This window comes from Ahaetulla prasina, chromosome 7, assembly GCF_028640845.1.
Source record: "Ahaetulla prasina isolate Xishuangbanna chromosome 7, ASM2864084v1, whole genome shotgun sequence".
NCBI classification, from domain to species: Eukaryota; Metazoa; Chordata; class Lepidosauria; order Squamata; family Colubridae; genus Ahaetulla; species Ahaetulla prasina.
In genome coordinates, this window is record NC_080545.1 from 77,326,742 (window position 1) to 77,346,137 (window position 19,396).

Genomic DNA, 19,396 nt, shown 5'->3' on the forward strand with positions numbered 1-19,396 from the left:
CTGGGGCATTCTGGGAGTTGAAGTCCTCCAGGCTTAAAGTTGCCAAGGTTGGAGACCCCTGGAATAGATAACACCCACGTCCTCCCTGTGGGCACTGACCTTGTCTGGGTCAGTTTTTTAAATGTAAGATTCCTATCTATAGTTTTAATGTTTTACAGTGTGTTTTAATTGTATGCCCTGACTAGGTGGCTCAGTGGCTAAGACACCGAGCCTGTCAATCAGAAAGGTGGGCAGTTTGGCGATTTGAATCCCTAGTACAGATCTCCTGCGTGAGCCGGGGGTTGGACTAGATGTCCTCCAAGGTCCCTTCCAACTCTGTTACTGTCCATAAACCACCTAGAGTCGCTTCTGGTGAGATGGGCGGCATCCAAGTTTAACAATAAAAAATAAATAAATGATAGGAAATAGGGGATAGTATTTTGGTTTGCAAGGATGTCTCTAATCTTGGAGAGAACGATATTAACATGCATGAAGTTTTGGGGCATAGTAGCAAGAATGTGCCCAAAGTTACCAGTACTCTCCTTGCCATCAGCAGTACATCTTCCTGTGGCATCAGTAACAAAGACTGCTAATATAACATTTTTCTTCTCTATTATACTCGATTGACCAAAGCTATGATAGGCAGCAGAAATCAAAGCTTATGAGCCCATATGGCAATGATTACAGCATATTAAATATTATATTACCTCTTGGAATGCAAACAAAGAAAATGGGAAAGAATGTGAATTAGTGAGGGGGTCCTTGGTGCTCTTTGAGCTTGGTTATTTTCTTCCAGATATTTCATTAGCCAACCTCATGTTTGGTTTAATGAAAAGTCTGCAACAAAGCAGCCAAAAGCAGAGAGCACCAAGGACCCCTTATTTCAACCCTGAGCTACAAATATTCCCCTTTACTGGTAAGTGTGAATTAGTGAATGAAACAAAAAAATAAAAAATAATAATAACTTGTGTCTGTAAAATTAAGTGAAAGATTATAAGAATAAATAATTTTAGGAAGCACAACGATAGGTTTAATGTGCAAAAGTGTTAAAAGATAGATTATTTTTTTAATAAAAAGAATGAAAAGTACTAATGTCTATGGGGATTCTCTTCAGCTGAAGAAACTTCTTGGATGAGAAACAAAACATCAAAGAAAAACCAGAAAGTCCAATTGCCTCTTGAAAAAGCACCTTTGAGGAAAGTACAAATGGAAATATATTAAAAGATGCTTTGTGGAACGGTAAAATGAAAGAGGGGTGCAATGGCTCAGTAGTTAAAAATGCTGAAACCAGCTGAAAAGCTGACAGCCCACGTTCGAGATCTGAGTGCTTCATGATGGGGTGAGCTCCTGTCCTTGCATCAGCTCCTGTCCACTTAGCTATTGAAAAGCAGGCAAATGCAAATAGGTAAATAGGTACCATTTTGGTGGGAAGGTATGCCTTGGTATATAGTCATGCTGGCCACATGACCACAGAAATGTTTTCAGACATTTCTCAGAGATGCACACCACCCTCTAGAGTTGAACTTGACTAAACAGGGAAGCCTTTACCTTTACTTTTAAAATGAAAGAGACTGTGGATGATAAAATGCATATAAGTAGTCCTTGGTTAATAATAATTGGGACAGGATTTCCATTACAAAGCAACATGATAAAGAGTAGCATCACATGACTGTATCACTTAATGAAGGACATCCCAGCAGTACCCACTGAGGTCGTTAACTGAATCTTTCCAGTTATTAATGAGCTCCCATGCCTAATGACTGATCCAAGTCATCCTTGGCTTGGTCCAGGGGTGAAATCTACCTACCTTCCTTACCGGTTCGGAAGTGCATGCGCCACACACATGTACTCGCTTCTCTCCTTTGCTTGCACGTGCGCATCACATTTTGCTCAGACCTTCTGCACGTGCACAAAACCTTCTGCGCAAAACACATTACTTCCTGGTTAAAACCAAGAAGTATTGACACTCAGGCGGGTGGGCGGAGCTTTGCTCCATCATCGCTACTGAATCGCCAAACAACCATCCACGATCACTACAGGATCGTGCAATCTGGTCCGATCCGGGAGCATTTCACCCCTGGCTTGGTTCCTTCCAGCCCTGAGCCTCAGTCAGCTAAGAATCTGCCTCCTCTTCAACACCCCACCTGCTTATCTCCTTCCGTCTCTGTCCCAAGACCCAATCATCACATTTTAACATATTTTTTTAACATAGACTTAAACTAGATGACAACTGTCACTTTGAAGAGGCATTCTTTTCTGAGTGGGAATAAAGGAGAACTGTCTTTTCACAGGAAGAAGACGGACAGAAATCCTTATAATTGACTAATTCAGTGTTTCAGTTGGCTGGGGAATTCTGGGAGTTGGAGTTGCCAAGGCTGAGAAACACGGATCAAAGCGTTAGAAAGAATTTCAGAAACTAAGTGTCTGAATGCTTTCCTGACTTGCTGTTAGCTTATAAAATCTGGCAGGCCATCTGTGAAGATGTATTCTACTTTTTGTAAAAATAAACAAGGAATGCCCCTTCAAAGGAGGCGTGCGGAGAAGCTGTAGTAGCCGCCACCTAGAAAGTAAAAAAGAAAGTTGCTATGTTGGTTCATATGAAAAAAAAGCACCAGTAAGGATAATAAATACACGCATAAGGACTAAGCCAAATCAGCAAAATTAAAAGCAGAATTAATGAGTAGTTTATGTTGTTGATTTGGGAGGGAGGCGATTGCTGTTCTTGCATATGCAGATTTATGCTTTTTTCAATTAATCACCAGATAATAGATTTAAATTTATTGGATTAATAGCAGAATTGAATGCTTGCTTGCTTCAAAGTAAGCCTGACTTAATTTTCAATGGAACAGATGATCCAGTAAAAAAAAAGTATAGAATTGCAATTCTATGCATATTTACTGAAAAGTAAACCTTACTTTATCAAGCCTCAGTTTTGGGTAAATCCATACAAGATTGCCGTGTGATTTCCTTTAATTGGACATTCTTATTCTCAATAGAATTTTAGAATCCTTTTCAATCTTTTCTTTGTTCTACTTTTCCTAGTTTTCTGGGTTTATTGTGGTGTGCTACTTTAAGGGTATATAGATCTAAACTAAGACAATAGATTTAAAAATAAAATAAAAGCCATTTGAAAATCCCAGTTGCAAGGAGAATGTGCCATTGTGTATGTTTGTTTCATCTTAGCTGAATTTCCAATAAGTAGCAAAATATTAAACATCTGGAAGATACTATAGCTTGTTGTGAACAGATCTCTTCAGCACAGGGAAACTGCATCGGCCAGATACAAATATATGGATATATTTATAGGCCTCTGTATTTAATAGATGTGTAAAAAAGCAGAATTTCAACATATGCAGATATCAACTCTTAAAAGGAGTCACTGTATGTCAAACTTGACTCAGAAGTGGCAAATGCCAAAAACAGCTTGTAAAAGAAGGTCAGGACCTGAGCAGCCACTTAAAATCAGAAATCTGGATTCTCAGAAAGCCTCACTACTCAAATGTGTTGAAAGGAAAGGAGGATTAAGTTACAGAATCCTGGGAATGGGGTATGTGCACTTTAGTTTCCATTGATCAATAAGAATCTTAAGGAGGGGCCTCCTTGTTGCCTTTGATTCTCTACTGTCTTTTGATGCAATGAACATGTTGCAACTCATTTGCTGTTATGGAGGGAAGAATGTGTATTTGTTGTGGCTCTGCCATTCCATTTCCATTCCTCCTCCTCCTCCTCCTCCTCCTCCTCCTCCTCCTCCTCCTCCTCCTCTTCCACTTCCACTTCCACTTCCACTTCCACTTCCACTCCAGGCTTCGAGGAAGATATAAAGTTTTGGTTCTTGCTCTTCTCATGGCCTCAACCATTTTTAATCGATGTCATTGTAGTGTGTCTACAGGTGGTGGACAAGGTTGGCAATTGTTGACACCTGCTTAATGATGTAACTCCACACATACAGCCTCTGATGTCATGACATTATTACATCATTTGCAGAAGACATCATGATGCATGTCATCATTTCAACATCTTTAAAGCTTATTAGACATTGAGATATCAACTGTATATAGTAGTTTTCTTGGCAACAATGCATATGTGATTGATCACTGCTTTGTTAACAAGAAGTGTGCTTTTTAAATTCCCAGTCTAGATGACAATCCTGATGTTAATTGTGATGCTCTTCCATCTAAGTTATAACCAGGACTGATCCAATTTAGTGTTTTGAAGATCATATAAAGGTGGCCAAGGACAACTCTACTCACTGGCCCCTTTTCTGAAGCAGAGTAATTGTGGTAGCCTCTTTTGATGGAGGTATACTTTCCTGTTGAATCAAGGACAGATGTATAGCATATAAATAGCTCTTGGTTGTAAATATTGTGATACAGAATAAGAACCATTCTAAAGTCACCACACGATTAACCTGAAATAATCTAATCTGCTTTATTTTATAACAGGTGAAAAGTCCAAGTTTTCTGCCTCAGCAGATAATCACCTGTTTTGTGACTTCAGTAGCAACCTTCATCCAACTTGTTCTCTTCATCCCTCCATTATTATATTATTGCAGCAAGGGATTAGCACAGAAAATGTATCTCCTTGTCACTTTTTCTCAGCTTTATTTGGGAGCAAATCCTGTTGTCCTAAATATAATTTCTGATAAAGTCAACCCTCATTTGCAAAACGTGTCATAATTAATTAGTCATAAATCAAGGCCTAGCTACAAATGTATACATGCACACTTATACTCAGTTTAAGCTATCTTAAATTATAAAGATTAAATAAGGAAAGACCTCATTGTAGTGGTGAAATATAAATATGGTGAATGGTGGGAATGATGATGGTGGGGTAGCAAATTTTTAAATGATAATGTAAGCAAGACTGGGGAGTGTAAGTGACCCAGGATTGGACTAGAAGACCTCCATGTTTCTTCCAACTCTGTTATTCTGAGTGGAGACCAACATCTAACCTTGATTTTTAGTTCTTTTTATCTGCCATATAGAAGTTAGTTAATAAGGACCAGCAAAGGAGGGGTGAAATTCCTTAGCTTCACGTTCTTCATAAAGTAGGCAGAACTACAGGGCTATGTAGACCAGGGGTGTCAAACTTGATTTCATTGAGGGCCGCATTAGGATTGTGTTTGACCCCGGGGGATGGGCATGGCCAGGGTGCCTGTGGCCAGCTTGACGTCACTCATTGAGGCTCCATTTTTGGCTGTGATGGGTTCCTGCAGTGCTCCGCCAGTGAAAATGGAGCCTGGGTGTGGCCTCCACAAACTCCGTTTTTGCTGGCAGAGGATTGCAGGAGGCTGTTGCAGCTGAAAGCGGAGCTCAGGAGGGCCACACACAGCTCTCCGAAGTTTCCATTTTCGCTGGTAGAGGCACCATGGGCTGGTCCTTTGCTGTTTAAAGGGTGGACCGGCTGACCATATCTAAGCACTCTGTGGGCCAAATCTAGCCTGCTGGCCTTGACTTTGACACCCCTGATGTAGACAATGACTAAGTCCTTCTATAACACTATGCTATAATTCTGGATGATTTGATTCTTTGTTTTTGGCTTAGCATGTGTTGTGGTCTGCCAGCAGCCTGTGGAGCTGACAACAAAGTCAGACAGCAATGAGGCTGAGGTGGGGCCAGGGCCATCGGGGAGTGAGGTGCAGACTCCAGAGACTGATAGTAGTGAGGCAGAGGAAAAGGAGGAGCCTGTTTCCAATGCATGCATGAGAAGAGCTGCCAGAAGGCAAGAGCAGCTCAAGCAAACAGGACAACTCGGGATTAGGGCCAAGAGATGATTGGCCCTTCCCATATGGCTTAAAACAGACCAGTAATGGCGTTTGGGCTTTGCCGGACAACAACGTTGGTAGCTTTGTCTTCTGCTTCGTCTACGTCTTGCATTTATTTTTGGGACTTCTGAACGTTTGCCAAGAAAGGCCTTTGGCAGTTTGCCAAATTGGACCAAAGTTTGCGCTAGGACTGAGGAATTTGTGTTGGGAGGAATTTTCTTTAATTAATTAATTAATTTTATTTATTTTATTTTGTCACAACAGTATTGTGATAAAACAAACATTGACATAAAAACAACCACACATCATATAAACATATATATATAGGCTAAAATATGTATAAAATATAAAATATAGGCTAAAATATGTATATATAAGCAAAAGGGCCTCTGTGGCTCAGACTGGTAAGACAGTCTGTTATTAACAGCAGCTGCTTGCAATTACTGCAGGTTCAAGCCCCACCAGGCCCAAGCTTGACTCAGCCTTCTATCCTTTATAAGGTAGGACCCAGATTGTTGGGGGCAATAAGTTGACTTTGTATATAATATACAAATGGATGAAGACTATTGCTTGACATAGTGTAAACCACCCTGAGTCTTCGGAGAAGAGCGGGATATAAATGCAAATTAAAAAAAAGTATTAATTTGATATAATGAAAGGGAACAACAGGACAGGAACGGTAGCCACTTTTGTGCTTTATGCACGCCCCTTATAGTCCTCTTAGGAATGGGGTGAAGTCAATGGTAGACAGTTTTTGGTTGAAGATTTTGGGATTTTGAGAAGAGACCACAGAGTCAGGTAATGAGTTCCAAGCATTAACAACTCTGTTACAGAAGTCATATTTTCTGCAATCAAGATTGAAGCGGTTAACATTAAGTTTGAATCTATTGTTTGTTCTTGTATTATTGCGATTGAAGCTGAAGTAGTCTTTAACAGGAAGGACATTGCAATAGATGATTTTGTGTGTTAAACACAGGTCTTGTCGGAGTCGGCGGAGTTCTACGTTTTCTAATCCCAGGATTCCAAGTCTGGTGGGATAAGGTATTTTGCTGTTTTCAGAGGAGTGGAGAACTCTTCTTGTAAAATATTTCTGAACGCGTTCAATTGTATTAATGTCTGAGATGTGGTATGGGTTCCAGACAGGTGAGCTGTATTCAAGAATAGGTCTAGCAAATGTTTTATATGCTCTGATTAGTAATGTAGAGTTTTTGGGAAAGAAGTTGCGTAAAATTAGGTTTACAATTCTTAGAGCTTTTTTTTGTTATGTAGTTGCAGTGGGCTTTGGCACTTAGGTCATTTGACATGAAAACTCCAAGGTCTTTAACAGGGTGGGGGTCATCTGTAAGGTAATGTCCATCAAGCTTTTACTTAGTGTTAGAGTTCTTTTTCCCAATATGTAAGATTGAGCATTTGCTGGCTGAGATTTGGAGTTGCCAAGTTTTAGACCAATCGGATACAAAGTCAAGGTCTTTTTGAAGTGTATTGTTGGTGGTGTTAAATAGTTTGACATCGTCAGCAAGGAGAACACAATAACTTAAGATAAGGTCACAGAGATCATTTATGTATAGTATGAAGAGAGTTGGTCCAAGAACACTGCCTTGAGGAACGCCACTTTTGACAGGAACAGGATTTGATAGAGCGTTGCCAATTTTGACCACTTGTTGTCTGATTGACAGGAAGGCATTTATCTAATTGTGAAGAGGTCCTGAAATGACATAAGATTTTAGTTTTAGGAGAAGTTTATCATGTACTACTGAGTCAAAAGCTTTGCAGGTCTATGTAGATTGCATCTATTGCTTTGCCTTGATCAAGGTTTGTAGTCCATAGGTTTTTGCAGTGGAGAAGTTGTAAGTTACATGATAATTTTTTTCTGAAACCAAATTGTTTATTAGAGAGTAGGTTGTTTGTTTCTAGGTGGAGAGTAATGGATTGGTTGATGATAGATTCCATTACTTTACAGGTGACGCAGCATAGAGAGATTGGTCTGTAATTTTCAACTAGGCTGGGATCTCCTTTTTTGAAGATAGGATGACTGTGGCTAGAGACCAAAGTTTGGGAAGAGAACTAGTGAAAGCTTTATCAAAGATTATGCTTAGAGGTTCTGCTATATTAATTGAAAGTTTTTTTAAGAAGTGTGCACATAGTCCATCAGGCCCAATAGATAAAGATGGTTTCAGGTTGCGAAGAGCTTTTTCAACATTATCTTCTGTGAAGTCTATATGTGTTAAGTCGTTGTACTCATTGTTAGTACGATTGGGGAATGTTGGATATGTGCCATCACTGTTAACAAAGACTGAGCCAAAGAATGTGTTAAAGTGTGCAGTCGGCATGATTACTTGGTAAAAGGTTGACGGTCCAAGATTAGGACTCTCCACTTTTTTTCCCCATTAACATTTTTATTGAGTTATAAAGTATTATAAAATACAAAGTAAATAGAAAACCGGTAAGGAGAGGGGAAAGGGGAAAGAGAAGTGAGGAAAGATAGAAAGAAAAAGAAAAAGAAGCATTGACTTCTAACCAGAAGTGGTATTCAGCCAGTTCGGACCGGTTCAGATGAACCGGTAGCAGAAATTGCGGATGGGACCACCCACCTGCTCTTGCTCTATGCCATCCTATTTAGGCACAATTTTGAGGCCGGGCACATGCGCGGAAGGCACGCAAGCAAAGCATATGCACAGAAGGCCAGATGCATGTGCGGAAGGCAGGTGCGTGCGGCGAACTGGTAGTAACAAAATGTGAAACCCATCGCTGCTTCCAACTCTCTGTTACAGTAAAAATAAGGCATTAACATAAAATCACAGCTTTTTGCTTTTTCATAATAATACAAACAAGCCATTTCTATAAAGATCTATCAGTCTAATCAGTAAAACCCAAAGTCAGAGTTTCATTCTTCTCCACATCTTTTTTTTAATAAAGTTTTTTATTTTAAACACATTAAAAACAGAAGACAAGACATACAACGTTTATATACATATCACTGTTTATCAGCTATTCAAGGCAGTTCTTCCCTATACATAAATACATATTTATCTATACTAAAATACATATTTTAATTCTATCTTATTCTACTTTTATTTATCTACCGTTCTTTATTTCATCTACATTTTACCTTGTTGTTCAATTTTCTTATCTTACCTATTTTCTAACCATTCGTACCATTTGCACCAGACCTTACAGTATTGTGTCCTCTTTCTCTTTAATTTCTTTTGTAAGTTTGTCCATCTCTGCACATTCTAGTATTTTTTAATTAATTCTTCCTCTGTTGGTGGATTTTCTTTCTTCCAGTTTTAGGTGTAGGCTATACGTACTGCTGTTAGTTTATGGAGTATTAAATATTGCTTATCGTTTTTATAATTTTCTGTTGGAATCCCTAATAAAAATTGTTCTGGCTCTCCCTTTATTGGTTCCTGTATTATTTTCCTTTATTTATTGGTTCCTGTATTATTTCCTGTATATTCTCCACATCAAGCAAGAAGTTCAGAAACGGTCTCCATATGGAAACAAAAGTACTTATATTCTTTTCTTTCATCAAAGTGGTCAGTTTTGCCATTTCAGCCAACTCCAGCAACTCCAGCAACCATTCATCCATGGTAGGAATCAAAGTGTCCTTCCATTACTTATGGCTCCCCACTTAATTGGCCAAATCAAAAACCAAACGACTAGATTTCAATATCACAATTTCAATCCACTAGGATAATTTTAATGAATGGAACTGGTGTGGTTTTACTCTTGCTTCAACTCTTAAAGCTCTTCCCTCAAAAAATAAAACAAAAGAGACGCCTCTTCTGATAATGTCACTGTGTCACCAGATGCTCTCTTGCAACTGCCAGGCCAGTGCATTGTGTGAACGTACAATCATCAAGGAACAGAATGCTTTAATAATAATAAAAAAAATTGGCAGCATCATATCTTGACAAAGCATTGGGACGCATTATTAGCGAATGAAATTTTACTTCAGTCACTGAAATGAAGTATAATGTCACAGGCCAAATTACTCCATATTAAGCAGGTTTTGAAAAATTCTGTCAGAAATAAAAGTATACATGACAGGGAATCTCTGTTGCCACTATACAAATATTCAAAGTTATTGAAGCTTCCATTTATATCACTGTCTTTTACTGTCATTGCCAGCTCACCCTGTTACTGGGAAAACTGAAGGGATAATTAAAAAAATATATATTTGCAGTTTACCAATAATAACGTATATCTTATACATTTTGGGTTGTAAACGTGGGACACTGGGATATTGTCAGCACTGTGAAGAGTCAGGTTTAACTTTGAATGGGTATTAGCATCCTCTGCAGGATTTTACTGCTTTTGTCGCATTGTGCTACAAGCTTCGCTCTGGGCCATGGCATGACATCATGACACAGAAAGAAAAGTGGTGAGGATTATGTTACACAACTGCTTTCATCAATCTGACCCCCTTGCCCCCTGTGAAAGCCATTGACGGGTAGATACTGTATAGAATTGCATTGTAAATGGACTTTTCCACATTTGTCTTTGTGCTTCTGAAAGAAACCATTGTAAAGTTGAATGGCTTTAACATTAAGCTATCAGAGATATGGCAGAATTAGGGCTAAACTTATGGGAAGCAGCTTGGATTGTTTTTGATAACAATTAAAGGAGCAACCCAAGTTGATTTGGAAATTAAACAATATAATAGTCTGAGAATATACCGTAGGCTTATTTGCGTGAAGTGATTATCTAGATTTCTTTGCTCTCAACTTCTCTAGCGGGCGGCTCTCTGTGAAAAGTTTCTTCTAATTTTCTCTAACTTGCAGATTTCTCTTAATCTACAGACTCCCAAAGGCATGTGTGCCGAGTCAGTGAAAACTGCCATTGATGTCGGCTATCGTCATATTGATGGGGCTTTTGTGTATCACAATGAAGATGAAGTTGGACAGGCCATACGGGAGAAAATTGCGGAGGGGAAGATCAAGCGTGAAGACATATTTTATTGTGGCAAAGTAAGACGTCTGAATCAATTCCTTTCCTCGGACTAAGGATGAAGCATGTTGTTGCTTTAACCAGTGTTTTGCCTCCTTTTCTGTTTTTCTCAGATCAGAAAGGAAACTCAAGGAGCAGATGCTGGCTCAGGAATTCTGGGAGTTGAAGTCTACAAGTCATAAAGGGGCCACCTCAGAGGTGGTACTCAGCAGGTTCTGACCAGTTCTGGAGAACTGGTAGTGGAAATTTTGAGTAGTTTGGAGAACCGGTAAATACCACCTCTGACTGGCCCCTTCCCCATCTATTCTCTACCTCCCAAGTCCCAGCTGATTGGAGGAAATTGGGAATTTTGCAGTAATCTGCCCCTGGAATGGGGAGGGAATGGAGATTTTACAGTATCTTTCCCCTGCCACACCCACCAAGCAATGCTCACCAAGCCAAGCCACGCCCAACAAGCCATGCCCACAGAACCAGTAGTAAAAAAAACTGAATCCCACCACTGGGCCACCTCTAAACTAGAACCTAGATTTACCATTCTTCATAGCAAAGATCCTGCAATTCTTACTCCTTTCTCTTATACCTGATGCAGCTAATTTTATATTGCTAATTATTTTAGAGGAATCTTTAGGCTGCCTTTTCATGGCAGGAACCCTCTCTCAGTGAGATTTCCAGCGTAAGTAATAATAAAAGGAACTGATAATTAGAGTAACCATATGTCCTCTAGGACTTTATTTCAGATTTATTTCATTACTTTATTGGTTTTCCTCTTGAATTTTCTTTGGTAAATCAAAGTTATAAGCATTAAAAAAAATCCTCATGAACCTGTTTTACATTTGTCCTCTTTTTAGGTTTCTTCTTTATTTTTTTGCAAGAAAATATGGCAATACTGATAATAAAAGAAACATCCTGTCCCGCTATACAAAAAGCAAAACAAAACATGAAGCTATTGCAGTCTGATAAAAACATAACTTCAGAACAGGCTACAGGGGAAAAAACCGAGTCATTACAACCTAAGACGTAATAGAATCAACAAAACTTTTAAAGTAGAACATGAATGAGTTTTCTTGGGACTGGGAACTGGACATTTAAAAAAAACCCATAGCTTTCAACTCTAAGGGGCTGAGATAGCTGTGGCAGAAGTGTGATAGCATCTGAGTGACTTGAAACAAAACTTGAGGCCTGTTTTGGGGGAGGGGGGAGTTTTTAAGAAGCTAATTGAGTGCCCAAAGTCTTGCAGAAACTTAAGATCTCCATTTTGCTTCCCCAAATCCCCTAGTGGCAGTTTTACATTTGCAGGATTTTTGCAGTTCTTTAAAAATTAAAATCAGAAACGCCAATGTTTGAGGGTGAACAGGAACGCCAACAATGTTGGGGCATAGCCTCCTTAAAATTACGAAGGCTTTTAATAGCAAAATGGAAAATATGAATGTGGTTTTAATTAACCTTGACCCTGCCACTTTAAACAACGGGCTTTCAGGCAAGAAAAAAAATATAAAATCCTTGCAAATAAAAGTCAGATTCTGTTAAGAGATCAGTCTCTGAAGCAGTTCATTGATCTATGCTGGAAAAGGCTACAGGAAATGGTTAATTTCTTGTGTCTGAAGCTTGATTTCTTGTGTCTAAAGCTTAGCTTTCTTGAAGAGGAAGAAGAAGCCAATAGAATCTCTATAAAAACCTTTAAATTTCAATCAATTTCCAAAGTTTTGGAAATAAGAAGAAATCAATTTTAAACCCTCGGTTAAAAGGCTGAACATTGGGTTGCTGTTTCCAGGCAATGTTCAAATTCCTGATTAAAAAGAGAGCTAATTTCTGATAACATACAACTATTGGCTTTAATGGCAACCTGTCTATCTAACTCAGGGGTAGTCAACCTTTTTATACCTACCGCAAACTTTTGTATCTCTGTTAGTAGTAAAATTTTCTAACCGCGCACCAGTTCCACAGTAATGCTCCCTGTATCGTCGTCTGTACATGCCTCTTGTGCATTGTGGATTGGGTTTGGGGGGGGTGCCGGCTACCAGCACTGCTTGTCTGTTACAGCTGGGTGGTGTGGGGGGAGATGCACAAGCTATTCTGGGACGAGGCTTTGTTGTTTGAAAGCGCTATTTAGTTTCACTTACATAACGTGAACTAAACTTATGCGCGGGTGATACAAATAGTATATTTTCAGAAATTTAAATTGTCACGGGGAATTTTATGAAAACCTAATGAAAATGTTTTTAAATAATGCTATGAATTTTTTTTTAAAAGTCAATTAAATTAAAAAAAGAAAAGTGCTTCAGTATCGGACAAAACCCCTATTGCCCACCATGAAAGCTGGAACGCCCACTAGTGGGCGGTAGGCACCAGGTTGACTACCACTGATCTAACTGAAGAAATTGAATGCAACGTGAAATGAGGCTGCAATTACAACACACATTGCTATTCTCCCATAGGCTTCTATCCTCTTTGTTGCAGCTCCCCCAAACCTAAATGGATAGCCATGTTGGGGGAGGAAACACACAAAAATTGTAAGTTCTGTAACTGGCATATATCATTAAAAAAATTATAAAGCACATACCCCTGGTGGAAAATCCTAGCCTTGTTGATATGCATGATGCTTCATCCTTTTTTATGTCATTGCCCTTGCGGTCTTCATGTCCCTCTCCACTATTAAATATAAGTCTCAACCATTAAAATGTTGCCTATTCTTGCTCTACAAAATTTGCCTGGTCTTCCTGCTATGCCTTATCAGTTAAGCTATCTGCATCTTAGAGCATTAGAAAAAACACTTAATCTCTCCCCTGGTATAGCCAACATAGCAAGGAGAGCCTTTGGCTTAGAGATTAACACATCCACTTAATATGCATATATGGGATGCGGTAGCTCAGTGGCTAAGATGCTGAGCTTGTCAATCGAAAGGTTGGCAGTTCAGTGGTTCGAACCCCTGGTGCTGTGAAATGGGGTGAGCTCCCGTTACTTTTTTATAACAAGTTTTTTATTTTTGGTGAGCTCCCGTTACTTGTCCCAGCTTCTGCCAACCTAGCAGTTTGAAAGAACGTAAAAATGCAAGTGGAAAAATAAGGACCACTTTTGGTGGGAAGGTAACAGCGTTCTGTGTGCCTTTGGCATTTAGACATGCCGGCCACATGACTACAGAGATGTCTTCGGACAGTGTTGGGTCTTCGGTTTTGAAACCGAGATGAGCACTGCCCCCTAGAGCAGGGGTGAAATCCAGCAGGTTCTGACAGGTTCTGGAAACTGGTAGCAGAAATTTTGAGCAGTTCAGAGAACTGGCAAATACCACCTCTGGCTGGCCCCAGAGTGGGATGGGAATGGAGATTTCACAGTATCTTTCCCCTGCCACACCCACCAAGTCATGCCCATCAAGCCACACCATGCCCACCAAGCCACGCCCACAGAACCGGTAGTAAAAAAAATTGGATTTCACCACTGCCCTAGAGTCAGGAATGACTAGCACATATGTTCAAGAGGAACCTTTACCTTTAATATGCATGTAGCCTGGGTTCAAATCCCAGAAGGGTATGGCTAGCTGATGAGAACTAAATAGCTTGAAATCGCCCTTTATTTCTTTGTCGGTAAAACATAAATACAACACAAAAATAGTTTGTCGTGAAAGCGACTGCCTGTGAAGGCTCCTGGATTGGGGTTGAAAGGCGAAAGCGGAAGCAGTATGCTCTGTTCCATAATTGGGTAGACCAGGTTGCCCTGATAGACTGTCTCACCAGAAGAAAACACTCTTAGAGCATTAGTTTCAACACCTTCCAGCCAGGAGCTGTGAATTGCTTCATTCAGCAGTTGAAACAGCATTCTGCCAGGCAATGAAGAAGATGCATGTGTCTTTTCCCTACCTAGGAACTATAAAACTCTTTCTTTTGACCACAGTTGCTCTCCATCAGGAGACATGAGGTCTCTGAACTGATGGACAGCTTCCCCTGGCATTTTAATTCATAGCTTGATCATGCCTTACAAAAGAACTAAATCATATCACTGACAAATAACTGCATTTGTTTTCTGGAACATGCATCTATAGTTTTTAGAAACCTGATTTACTGTTTGGATCATGGCCATCATTATGATCCCCATCCTTATTTTAATCTTTGTTGTTTTTAATTGTGGTGGAACACTATGTTTGTTTTCCTGAAGAAGAAGAAAAAACCTTTTCAGATAATTTGCCTTTAAAATTGGAGTATCATCTTAGATTTATTGAAATTCTGTTTGTTGAAATTCTGGTGAATGAGGCAGATGGGTTTCATCAATGAAATAGCTTCATCCCTGGTTAAAAAGTTCTGCTTGCAAGGTCATCCTATGAGACTGCTTCCTTCTGCTGATGGACTAGTGAAAAATTGCTCCTAAAATACTTTAGATTTCTTCTTTGTCAACAACAGTAACTGCAAGAGTAATTCTTGTGGAGAGTGTGCTGCAGCTTCCAAAAAAGCCAAAGCAGTCCTGGGCTACATTAACAGAGGAATAGAATCAAGATCATGTGTTAATATCACTTTATAATGCCTTGGAATATTGCACCCAGTTTTGGTCACTCCGTTATAAAAAAGATGTTGAGAAAGACTGCAGAAAAGATGTTTAGGAGGCTAAAACATATGAAGAACAGTTGCAGGAACTGGGTATGTCTAGTTTAATGAAAAGAAGGACTAGGGGAGACATGATAGCAGTCTTCCAATATCTCAGGGGTTGCCACAAAGAAGAGGGACTCAAACTATTCTTCAAAGCACCTAAGAGTAGAATAAGAAGCAATGGGTGGAAAATAATCAAGGAGAGAAGCAACCTAGAACTAAGGAGTAATTTTCTGACAGTGAGAACAATTAATCAGTGGAACAACTTGCCTCCAGAAGTTGTAAATGCTCCAACATTGGAAGTTTTTAAGAAGAGATTGGACAACCATTTTGTCTGAAATGGTATAGGGTTTCCTGCCTAAGCAGAAGGGTTGGACTAGAAGACCTCCAAGGTCCTTTTCAACTCTGTTATTCTTTTATTCTATAAGGGAAGGACACACCAGTTAATTTCAGCTCATTACTAAATTCTTCCCACATTTTCCATCGAGATTCATAGTTATTTCACTATAAGTAATGAAAACATTAAAGTTAAAATGAATGTACCGTGTTTTCCCAAAATTAAGTCCTCTCCTGATAATAAGCCCAATCGGGCTTTTGAGTGCATGCACTAAAATAAGCCCTCCCCCAAAAATAAGGCCTTTGAAGTGCCTGCGTAGCTAGTCCCTGCCATTTCCTCGGCGGGTGGGGGACATGTTCCATGCGCCCCACACGCACCTGCCATCCATGTGGTACGGCTTCATGGAGGCCGCTCCCGCAAACCCTAGCAAACCCAGCAGTGTGGCTGGGCTGATGGCATGGTGCAGAGTCCTGGGAAGCATGGCTGGAAGCGCGTGCATGGCCACAGTGGCGAACAGCTGATGAGCAGCCATGTTGTTCTGTCCCTGGAAGTCCCGTCCCTGTTCTTTGCACTGAACACACACCTCGTTGCCTGATGCTTGTGGCCAGACCCAGCCAGGAGAGCAGCCTACTGACGAGTGGCTGGCTGGCACTGTCCTGACGTGTCCCGCTGCCTCCGCCTTGTTGCAATCCTGGAATATGCTGAACGCTCGTAATGTGGCATTTTTGCGAATGGCTTGAAAATCAGGAGGGGGGATTTTCCTGCCTCTTATCCTGTTCTCAGTCTGTGTTGAGCTTCAGAACAGGGTGAGAGGCAGGAAAATCTCCCTTCCCCATTCTCAAGCCATTTGCAAAAATGCCCCATTCTGAGCCTTCAGCATATTCCAGGATTGCAACATTGAAGGGCAGGCAACGGCGACAGGACATCTGGTCGCAGCAGCGTGGCAGGGCCGGTGGCATGGTGCAGAGTCCTGGAAAGCATGGCTGGAAGTGTGTACATGGCTGTGGGGGCGAACAGCTGATGAGCGGCTGTGTTGCATTGCTGCCGGATCCCTGTCACTGCCATCACCTCCTTGTTCTTCGCACCAGCCACGCACCTCGTTGCCTGCCGATGCCGCTCACAGCCAGACCTGGCCAGGAGAGTGGCCTGCTGACGAGCAGCTGGCCAGCGCTGTCCTGCCGTGTCCTACCACTGCAGCCTTGCTTGTTGTTGGACAAGCACCAATGGTTGAAGCTCTGTACTCCCCCAACACCCCCCAGGTATGGCAAGCACGCTCCTCCTGCACCTCAAAAAAGAAAAGGAAAGGAAAAAAAAGGCCTCCCTGAAAATAATGCCAAGCACTTATTTCAGGGGTCAAAAGAAAATAAGACCCTGTCTTATTTTTGGGGAAACACAGTATAATGCAGAATTAAATCTTTTTTTTTTTTAGGGCAAATTTTTTTTTATTTTTTTCCATAATAATTCCCACAATTTGACCAGTGTACAATACAATCACTTATACAACAATCAATCCTATACTCAAATTATGCTCAATCCGGGCTACTCAACCGCCACTCCCTCCCTTAATCCTTTCTACCCTTCTCATCCTTCTTCGACTTTTCCTACCATCCTTTTCCTCGCTTTCCTACTTCCCCTCCTCTTTCCCACTTCTCACTACCATCCTTTCTAACCCTCTATCTTCTCCTCCTTCTTCTCCTCCTATCCTTTCTTCTCCCTCCCTTCTTTCCTACCTACCTACCTACCTACTTTCTTCCTTCTTTACTCCTCTTTCCTTACCCTTTCCCTTCGGGAGTGGTTACCAAGCAGCCCCGACTTTACACCATTCCAACTTATTTAATTCTACCCTTATTTCTGTACAATGGCAATCAATCAACTTATAATCTTCCCCTTCCCCCCCCCCATTTCCCCCCCTCCCCACCCCCAAGACTTCCCAGAACAGAATACAGGGTATTGTAACAACAAACATAATCTAAAATATAACATAAAACATATTCCATTTCACACCATCAAACCATCACATTATCAATTCCCTTCTTTCTTAAACTCTAATACATGTCAATTCCTAACTTCACTCAAAAACTAATTGATATTTTTTAATCTGATACCTATTTTCAATATAATCAATACACTTTCTCCATTCCAAAATATATTTTTCTTGTGTACAGTCTTTCAAATAGGCAGAAATTTTTGCCATTTCTGCTAAATTTGATACTTTACTAATCCATTCTCCAATTGTAGGTAAGTCTTCTTTCTTCCAATATTGTGCAATCAATAGTCTTGCTGCAGTTATTAAATTCAAAATCAGTTTTGTCTCTATAACAGTGCAATCTGGAATTATTCCTAATAAAAAGAACTGTGGAACAAACTTGATCTTCTTTTTCAAAATGTTCTGCATAATCCACCATATTTTAATCCAAAAGGCTTTAACTTTTTTGCAAGTCCACCATATATGATAATAGGTAGCATCCTCACAATCACATCTCCAACATTTTGCTTTCACATTTGGATACATACATCCCTAGATTTTAACTGTAATTCCCCTTTTTCCATAGTCAAAACCTCTTTGTAAGTGATAACCTCCATTTTTTGTAATATATTTATATTCTCTATCAGCATTAAATCTTGTCTCTGAAACTGACAAAGGTAAAGGATTAAAGATATAACACTTTTAGAGCAGCAATTTGTAACTGATCTTCCAACTCTCCTGTGCACAGAAGTTTATTTAATCAGCTGCCTTTTTTAAAACGCTGAATTTTTTTTGAAAGAATGCTCAGTACACACCTACTTTATTTGCATGGTGGATATAAGACAGATCGAAATCCACATACAATCTTGTATCCCAGCATACAAGATTTCCTGCCATTAGATCCATCATTCACTCAAGAAAAGGCAAGAAGAGATTGTACAATCATTTCTCTGAAGGGTTTCCTGCCTGAGCAGGAGTAGTTGGACAAGAAGACCTCCAAGTCCCATCCGACTCTGCTATTCTCATTTCCGCAAAGGAGATTCCTTGACACAGTATGGGTAATCCTCAACTTATATTGGAATCAGAATTGAAGTTGCCAAGAGAGGTAGTTAAATGAGTCACACCCAATTTTACAACTTTTTTTTTCTTTTTGCCAGATTTGTTAACCAATTCAGGGCAGTTGTTAAATGAATCTGGCTTCCCCAATGGATTTTGCTTCTCAGATGCCGGCTGGGAAGGTTGCAGATGGTGATCATATGGCCCTGTGATGCTGAAACTTTTGTAAATACAAGGCGGTTGCGAAGCTCCTGAATTTTGATTATGTGACTAAGAGGATGCTGCAATGGTTTTAAATGTGAGGGCCAGTTGTGTTTCCCTTTCTTCAGTGACATTGTAACTTTGAACAGTTGCTAAATGAAAAATGGTAAGTTGAGGACTACCGTATTTTTCAGAGTATAAGACGCACTGGATACACCTACCTTTTTTGGTGAGGAAAACAATAAAAAGAAATCTCCCAGCAATTTTGCCTCCTTGCAGCAAACAGCAAACAGCCTGCTTTACTTTAATTTTTGTTTTCAGCATAGTTTGATTAGCCTGAAACAGCTGAGAGTCGGGGACAATTAACTTGTGCTAATTAGGCTGTGCTGAAATGTTTCTTCTTGCTGCTTGCTGCAAGGAGGTAAATTGCTGGGAGGCATAGGCCAAAGGGTGGGGGCCAGTGGGTCGGCGTGGCTACATTCAGTGTATAAGACGCACCCAAATTTTCACCCCCTTTTAAGGGGGGAAAGATGCATCTTATACTCTGAAAAATATGGTAGCTTATATGCATT

The 19,396-nt window shown here is 40.1% G+C and overlaps 1 protein-coding gene across 2 annotated transcripts in view; it reads left to right on the plus strand.

Moving 5' to 3' along the window:
- The window catches only part of AKR1D1 (aldo-keto reductase family 1 member D1), a 76,193-nt gene that overhangs the window by 24,116 nt on the left and 32,681 nt on the right, over window positions 1-19,396 (plus strand). For both annotated transcript variants that reach the window (XM_058190404.1, XM_058190406.1), the window contains exon 2: window positions 10,546-10,713. In XM_058190404.1, coding sequence (XP_058046387.1) covers window positions 10,546-10,713 — 168 coding nt within the window. The remainder of the gene's footprint in view (window positions 1-10,545; window positions 10,714-19,396) is intronic.